The 8,769-nt window shown below is 39.1% G+C and overlaps 1 protein-coding gene and 1 long non-coding RNA gene across 3 annotated transcripts in view; one reads left to right on the forward strand and one right to left on the reverse strand.

Annotated features, from left to right (window-relative positions):
- The first annotated feature begins 263 nt into the window (after nt 1-263).
- The window catches only part of LOC115072102, a 19,121-nt gene continuing 10,615 nt past the window's right edge, over nt 264-8,769 (forward strand). The window contains exons 1-2 of the long non-coding RNA XR_003851162.1: nt 264-387; nt 3,593-3,692. This is a non-coding gene — a long non-coding RNA (uncharacterized LOC115072102). The remainder of the gene's footprint in view (nt 388-3,592; nt 3,693-8,769) is intronic.
- The window catches only part of Clgn (calmegin), a 43,445-nt gene continuing 35,058 nt past the window's right edge, over nt 383-8,769 (reverse strand). For both annotated transcript variants that reach the window (XM_008843432.2, XM_029568503.1), the window contains exons 9-15: nt 7,853-7,966; nt 7,579-7,729; nt 6,171-6,386; nt 4,378-4,503; nt 4,015-4,174; nt 3,280-3,380; nt 383-946 (exon numbers count right to left, since the gene is read on the reverse strand). In XM_008843432.2, the coding sequence (XP_008841654.1) occupies nt 866-946; nt 3,280-3,380; nt 4,015-4,174; nt 4,378-4,503; nt 6,171-6,386; nt 7,579-7,729; nt 7,853-7,966 (949 nt within the window). In that variant the 3' untranslated portion in view covers nt 383-865. The remainder of the gene's footprint in view (nt 947-3,279; nt 3,381-4,014; nt 4,175-4,377; nt 4,504-6,170; nt 6,387-7,578; nt 7,730-7,852; nt 7,967-8,769) is intronic.

Raw genomic sequence — 8,769 nt, forward strand, 5'->3', positions numbered from 1 at the left:
AATATGGTGCTTCTCCAAGACTAATCTATATATAAAGAAGGTATAATTTAAAGAAGAAAAATATTTCAATTGTATTTTCAAGAGCAGCATATACACAAGCAGTTTTGTGAATGGGGTAAACCATTCAGGCACGAAGCAGCTAGGAAAGCTTGAAAAAATCTTTATATCATTTGGTTTTGATGAACCTATTATCTTTGTGTTCACATATTACCTATTATCTTTGTGATAGGTAATGTGATGAACCTATTATCTTTGTGCTTCCAGATTACCCAGCGATTCCACTAGTGCCAGACATCTGTTCAGCCGACACACCTGTTAACACATCACCTCTTCAAGGACTCTGTAATTTCTGTGAACTGACCATAACGATTGTGTAACACAAACAAGGTAAGTGTGGGTCCCAAACAACACTCTAAATCGAAGAACCACAGAGGAACTCACTCTCCATCTGTACAACAGAGCACACTCTCACTTCTATTATAAAACTACCTACTACCTTTTTGCATAGTCATTAAAGTGGAAAGCCCAATAGTTGATTTATTTCAACAGCTGTAAAGTTACTGCATATTATTTTGCTCTATAAAACAAAAACTATCTCCAAACTCTTAAAACTGTATCTTCTAATGACAGTAATCTCTTGGATCTCAGATGTAATGCTCCACGTTTCTTTTATTCTAAATTCAAAGACCAGATAACTGCAAAGTTACTTTTTCCCCCAAAAGAAAGAAAGAAAGAAGTATCTGAAAGAATAACATTGCTGGAGATTTAGAGTTTGCACAGGTGGGTTCAAGGTCCACTCAGGCATGCTAGCTTCAGAATGCCAGGTATCTATCTCTCTTGGGAATCCAAAATACTCGAACACGCTTTAGTCCTTCCGTACCCTCCTCTTGCGTAATGACTTCAATGGCGCATCTCCAGATCCTGTGCTCTCATCAGCTTCTTTCATCTAGGAGACATGAATTATGGAAAAGTTTACTCTAGTATAACAGGTAAGTAGTAGATAGTAGGGAATATATTCCTTGTTCTTGAAAATACATGCTCTTAACAATCAAGTGCTAACTTACACAAGTTCCTTTACTGCATGCAGCTGATCCTAAATGAGATCTAAACTGATGCTTCAATTAGCTTGAAGCATCTGACAAAGAACACTACGACAGACTCCTTCACCATTTTATTATGACCTAGAACTTGGACTCAATTGCATAGTTAGTAGTTATATGATTTTCATTGTGGGATCACCAAGACCATTCATCACACTATCTCTGCGAGTAGTGAATTGCTGAGTTCGTTTTACAGAGACTTTTCCAGAACTTTTTGGAAGGAATGCTTCCAGAAAAATTAGGAGAGGAAAAGAACATACCAAATGCAATCATTTGGCATTTTTCTATCCTTTAATTCTTTATCTTTCAGAATATTCATTTGTACACAAAGGCAAATTTTAGGAACAATATAAAATTATGAAAAAATTATACAGATAAATGATTTTATAACTACACTATACCAAGTTATTTCACAAAATGCTGCTATTCAAAAATTGACTTACTTTAGCTTACTGACAAATATACAAGAGACAACGAAAAGGCTGGAAGGTGGAATTAAGCTGCTTTGTGAGGCAGATGCTACTAGCACACATCTGAGTAAATGACTGCAAGTGTAATTACCAATGTCAAAGCTCAAACAATGGCAGGTGAAAACTCTGCTCTGGAAGCAATTACCTTGGCCAGCTCCTCTTCAACATGCAAAGTCATACAGATAATGAACGCCAAAGTCCCTTTAGAACCCAAACACAGTAACCAGGCCTGTAGACTGAATAAGCTTTAGAAAAAAACCACAATAACAACTAACTTATTTGGGAGATCTCTTTAAGATACTTTATTATTTTTATTTTATGTGCATGAATGTATTGCCTGCATGTTTGTAAGTGCACACATGTCATGCAGTGCACACCAAGATCAGAAGGTGTCAGATCCCCTGGAGCTGGTTTACAGACAGTTGTTAGCTACCATGTAGATTCTGGGAGTCAAACTGGGGTCCTCTACAATAGCAGCCAGTGTTCTTAACCCCTGAGCGATCTCTCCAGCCCTGGGAGATCTCTTTTATACTTTTATTATTTTTATTTTATGTGTATGACTGTATTGCTTGCATGTGTTTAAGTGTACCCGTGTTGTACAATGCCCATGGAGGTCAGAAGAGGGTGTAGGATCACCTGGAACCAGAGTTACAGATGGTTGTTAGCTGCTAGGTGGGTGCTGGGATGGAACCCAGGTCCTCTGCAAGAGCAGTCAGTGCTCTTAACTGCTGAGCCATCTCTCTAGCCTCAGGAGATCTCTTTAAACAGAATGGAAGCAAAGACAGGCCAGGCAAAGCTGCACTCTGGCCCTTATGTCAGTGTGCAAAGCAACAGGCTGATGAATGAGGTTAAGTGAAGCTCTCAAGGGATGGAAAAAGCACAGAACACAGGCTTTGGGTTATGCTGGGCAACAAGGAAAGCTGTGGTCCTTACTTATACCCTGGATGGTTTCTGATCCTATAAAAACCACTGAAGAAAAAAGAATGCATTGTGCCAAGTTCCATTTTATATCAATGACACAAAAGAGGTAAACATTTAAAGTTAATAGGAAAAAAACCTAGTTCACCTAAGATTTGAGAAAACGCTGTGTCAGGCAAAGAGTACCCAAATATCTTAATATAACAATTATTTCTAAATGACTGCATTGAGACAAAAAAGGTTTTTATAACATCTATGAGTTAGCATGTATTAATGAGGAATGCATTTTAACTATTTAAGAGATCTTTTTAAATTTTTATGAATAGAGTTACATTTTTTACAGATACACTTCTGTCTTACATTTTGTAAGTTATGGGCAAACTGCTCCTTTATCCAATATTTTCTTGCCTTCATCAATTTATTTAAAATATTTTAATTCTATGTGTATGAGTTTTGCCTACAGGTATATAAGTGTACCATGTGCAAGCAGTATACACAGAGGCCAGAAAAGAGTGTTGAATTCCCTGGGAACTGGAGTTAGGGGCAGTGTTTAGGTGCCATGTGGGTGCAGGGAACTGAACCTGGGTCTCTAAAAGAGTAGCAAGTGCTCTTAACTTCTGAGCCATCTCTCCAGGCCCTAAATTTGTTTTAAAAGCAATGTAGAGGGTCTTATGAAAGTGGGGGAACTATGGCAAACCTTCATGAACCAAACTTTGGTTTTTATTAGAATAATTTTACGGATAACAGTTACACATAGAAGCCAGCTTACTATCTGTTAAACATATGCTTACCTCATCCTCTGACCCGGATTTATTTGACTTATTCCCCTCCTCTTGCCCTTCTATGATTTCAGCTTCTTCTTTGCTTTTTTCTTCAGGCTCACCTTCCTCTTCTAGAACACAGTTTATTAAAGGCAAAGACCCAGTGAATTAGGATTTTGCTACTGAGAAGTATTAAGTACAATAAAGGAGGATTTATTTAAATTCCCAAATTAAGAATTGCAGTTTGTACCTTTCAAAATTGAAAAAAAAGGTTAATGGTAAATGCTCATTATTTTACCACACTTACAACTGAACTATCCTTTTTGTTTGTTTTTGAGACCAGGTTTTCCTGTAGCCCCAGCTGGCATGGAACTCGCTAGACAGACCAGGCTGGAATGGATCTCACTTGACTTGCTTCTGCCTCTCAAGTAATGGGAAAAAAGGTCTGTACCACCATACCCAGTGTCTAAACTATCCTTTTTGAAGCTAAAATAAGGCCCTTTTGATTTAAATGTTCCAAAATTGTTGTTTATAAATGCCTGGTAAAGAATTTGAAATGTCAGTATATAAAGTACTAAGAAGTTACAAACTTAAGACCCTGAGAACTGAAAACCTAAACAACTGTTAAAGTCATGTGTTCTTGGCAGTTCAAAGGTGCAAATCTGGCAATAAGCCACTACAACATTAGGTATTCAAGACGACACGCTGCTGACACGTGCTCCACCCACAGAGGGCCGCTGTCATCAGCCACAATCCCAGCCTTACCCTTTTCAACAATTTCACCCTCACTTGGCTTCTTTTCCTCTTCCAACTCTTCTGTTTTCTCCAGGGCAGCCTTTTCTTCCTTTACCTCCTGTTCCAGTGCCGCCTTGCTCTGTGGTTTACATACATCAGATTTTTTATACTCCATGTCTTCATATTTTTTCTGTGGTAGTTAAAAAAAAATCTATCTTCACTAAAACCAAAGCACTATTTTTCATATTTGTTTGCAATAGCTGGTAACATATTTAATAAACTGGCTATAAATCTTACAGAAAATTAAGATCATTACATTTAAGAATCACTTGCTTAATTCATAGAATACTAACAAATCTGAAAACAAAGTTTAAAGAAATGTGTTTTCTTTACCTTTACTTTTCTTGGCCAAAAAAATGAAGTGATTAATATTATTGGCAGCCCAGCCATCACCAGGTAAATGAGCCAGAGCCATGGATGCTGGTCCGCAGCTGTTTTTAGCTGTTGCAGCACACCAGGCTACAGGAGAAATGGACATAGAAAATTTACAAGTTTCTAGTGGGAAAATGCATGCATGCTACCTAGATGTTTTCTGTTAGGGAGAAAAGAATTGGGAAACAAGACACGCTCCACCCCTCAAATAGCATCCATCACCGAAGCTCAGTACTAGGACCTATGGGGTTTCTCTCTCTCTCTCTCTCTCTCTCTCTCTCTCTCTCTCTCTCTCTCTGTAAATTTCAGGACAAAACTACCTTTTATGGGCATATTAGAGACTTAATTTAGAAATATACACTTCACTTCTATGGGCTAGGGATAAATGGCTCAGTAGGTAAGAGAGCTTGCCTCTCAAGCAAAAGGACCTGAGTTTGAATCCCTAGCACCCATGTAAAAATCTGGGCAGGGCTATGTGAGCCTGTAACTCCAACATTGGGGTGTGGAGACAGGTGGATCCCAGAGCTCCCTGCCCAGCCTGTTGGAACTGATGAGGTTCCGGGTCAGAGGGAGACCTTGTCTTAAACGAGTAAGGAAGAGAGGGATAGACAAGACACTCAGTGTTGGCTTCTGGCCCTTGCATGTATGTGTGCACATGAACAACCAAATGTATGTACCACCCCCCACACAAACACACACACCAAAAATTGGAAAGGAAAGACATCTTTGATTATATGTACTGTCTTTTAAAAGAATTTACTAATAAAATCATTTCAGAATTCTTGTGTTTTCTTTTTTATATGAGCAAATTTACAAGTGGCCCTTATGCCTGAATTTTATATTATTAAAGTAAAATCCAGGGCCACAAAATGTTTGATTTGCCACAATCAAATGTCAAAAGGAACCAAATGGGGTGCATGACACAGCCCAGCAGGTAAAAGTGCTTGTTGCACAAGTCTGACAATCTGAGTTTGATCCCTGGAACCCATACATAAAGCCAGCTGTGGTGGCCTGCATCTGTAAACCCAGAACTGCTATGGGGGAGATGGGAGGTGAAGGCAGGAAATGGCTGGAGGCTTGCGCCAGCCAGCCAGCCTGGAGTACACAGCACAGCAATGGAAACAAAACACGAGCCCTGCCTCAACAAAGCGCAAGGAGAGTACTGACTCCCAAAGGTTGTCCTCTGACCTCCACACATATGCCATGGCACACACACACACACACACACACATGCATATGCATATGTGCACACACATAAATAACATTCTACAAATTAAAAAAAATGTAGGTCTGAAGTTAACTGATTTTAAAGATATGTTTTCCAAAAGACGTTGGGTTGAAATATTTAGTTTAGCCTTTCCTATGCAGTTTTTAACATTTACGGAGGGGCAAAGACATGTTAAAATTTAAAATTCTTTGTATTTCTTTATGTGAGAAGGAGTTGAAATGAATATAAACTGCTGATGCCTCTTTGCCTTATATCAGCAATGTGAAGATACAGTCATTTCTATAAACCACAAGCTTTGAATAAGCTTTGACTCCTATTAAAGCTACATTTAATGAATGAGGACTCAGACATATGATGCACAGTTCATGGTACTGTCCATGCACAAAGCCTAAACATTCCGCACATAAAGCTTATTCAAGTACATTTCCTTGGCAGTGAGCAATTATTGCACATCTGTCTACCCCAACCTAGCGGTGGGTCCATTATGATCAATAGTTCCATCATGTGCCTGTGGTTACTGCCATACCTCGTTAGCATTTGCCACCATTATTTTCAGCTCCCAGCTGTCGGTAGCCCAGCGATCTGCTACCTCCTTTTCTGAACAGATAATAAAATTGTCAAAGTAGATGTCAGGAGTCATGGACCAAAGCTCTAAACCAAGAGCACTGAAGGAAGTCAGAAGAAATGGATGATCATCTTCAAAATAATCTGGGTTAGGAATCTTTTGAGGACTCCAGATTCCCTTGAAGAAAGACAATAAATGAAAATATTTTCAAGCAGAGTAATGCTGTTAAACAAATGAAAAGGAACAAGAGGAGATGATTCAGCTGGTGAAATGCTTGCCGCATAAGTATGAGGACCTGAATTCAGTGTATAGAACCCATGTAAAAAGCTGGTGAGGTGGCACATGCCTGTAATCCCAATGCTGGGGAAGTGACAACAAGGGATCCCCAGAGTCTGCCAGTCACCAAGTCTAGTTGAATCAGCAAGTCCCAGGTTCAGTGAGAGACCCTGTTTCCAAAATACAGTGTAGAAGGCAATCAAAGAAGACACCTGATGTCAGGCTCTGCATGCATACAACACACAGACACACAGACACATAGACATACACACACACAGAGACAAGTGCACACATGCACATACACAAACCTGTTTTGTGATAAATGCTATAAGGAAAGACTATAGTGAAGGACTGCAATATGTAACTACATATATATGTATGTATAAAATAAGAAACATCAATGAATCACTAAAAATATAAAACTAGAGTGTTAAATCAATAATATAGGTAAAGCCAGATCCACTCAATAGGTGTCAACAGTTTAAAAAATTCTGAATTTTAGGGGCTGGAGAGATGGCTCAGCATTTAAGAACACTGGTTGTTCTTGCAGAAGACCTGGGTTCAAATCCCAGCACCACATGGCCACTAACAAATGTCTGTAACTCTAGTCCCAGGGGATCTGACAACCTCTTCTGACCTCTGCGGGCATTGCATGACACAGGTGCACTTACCTACATACAGGCAATACACACATACACATAAAATAAAAATAATAAAATTTAAAAAACTTCTGAATTTTAACAATGTTTAAAGAAATAAGGAGTCTAATGGACCATTAAGCACAGACACTAATTATTCAACTGAACAAGTTGAGTCCTCTCAATCAGAACACATTTATTTACTTCTGAAATAGGACTTTATTCCAAAGTAAGTACCACGCAGTTATTAGAGAGGAAGACAACATGAAGTGATTTGCCTTCAGCTCTTAACTTTGCTACCCAACAAAATCATAAAAAAATGCTATATACTTTATACAAATTATTTGAGGCCTACTTTCTTTGGATTCACAAAATTACAACTCTAAAAAGAGAAATAATTTAAAACACCACAATCTTTTAAACTTCACTAAGGGACAGGGACAACTTGTTATTACCTGGTAGCTAGGGTTATCTATCATTGGAGGTCTCCAGACTCCTTTGTAATTTGGGTTGTCTATCATGGGAGGTTTCCACTCCCCACATCCAATCTGACATGCTGGATTAGGCATGTAAGGTGCCTCCCATTCTCCATCCATGTCCTCATTCCTCAAGACATTAGAACAAAGCAAATATATTAACTGCAAGTCTCTCTGGTAAGGTAAGCCACACGAACTGTTTAAAAAATCAAGACAAATTCAGAACTTTTATGTGAAAAGGAAGAATGCTTACCAATCGTCTGGTTTTTGAGCATTAGGATTTGGGATAAATGTTGGCTCATTGTCAAGCCAGCCATCAGGTTTAATAGCACTTGAGTCTTGTATTTGGGCAGGTTCAGTTTCATCCCTGTAAACACATTATTTTACATTAATAATGACCCTGAAAGTTCTAAAATGCACATGCCAAAAATTCAAAAGGAAGCTAGGTGTGGTAGTGCATGCCTTTAACCTCAGAACTCCAGAGGCAGAGGCAGGTGGATCTCTGTGAGACAGAGGTCAACTGGTCTATATAGCAAGTTCCAGGACAACTGAGGCTATAGGGAGACCCTGTCTCAAAACAACAACAACAATAACAACAACAACAACAACAACAAATTCACAAGGCACCACAACAGTATTTCTTATTCTTCAGTCTGTGCCTATTAAGAATACCTTATCTTCACATAGGTGGAACTGGTAAAAGAAAGGAGCCAGGGGCTCCTCCCAAGCCCATTTGACCCCTGAGGAACAGATCCTTAAACGACCTTAAGAGTAAAAATAAATCGGTTTATCTGGACCAACTGTGTGTCCTTAAACACCCAAAAGGAAAGTATAACCAAAGATTAAAGGGGCCAATATAATTTCATAAGAGACCATATGTATAGCTAAAGGCTACATAGCAAGTAACAATGCCAGACAGGCGATACCTCCTTCTGAGTTGTTGGCCAGGGTGGCCAAAGGGATTCCCAGATAGTAACCCAGCATAGAACTGGGAAAATGAACAGGAGACCCCATCTTATCCAAAGGAATATTGACAACTGAATACAGCTAGATGAGGAACAACTGACCCTCCTAAAACAAAGACCTCTAGATAGGCTGACTAGATTCACCAAAAGGACAAATAGTGGGGAATGGCTGGGGGTGCCGACAACACACCAGACATTAGCAGGG

Source organism: Nannospalax galili, unplaced genomic scaffold (genome assembly GCF_000622305.1).
Source record: "Nannospalax galili isolate Female #2095 unplaced genomic scaffold, S.galili_v1.0 scaffold359, whole genome shotgun sequence".
Classification (NCBI taxonomy): domain Eukaryota; kingdom Metazoa; phylum Chordata; class Mammalia; order Rodentia; family Spalacidae; genus Nannospalax; species Nannospalax galili.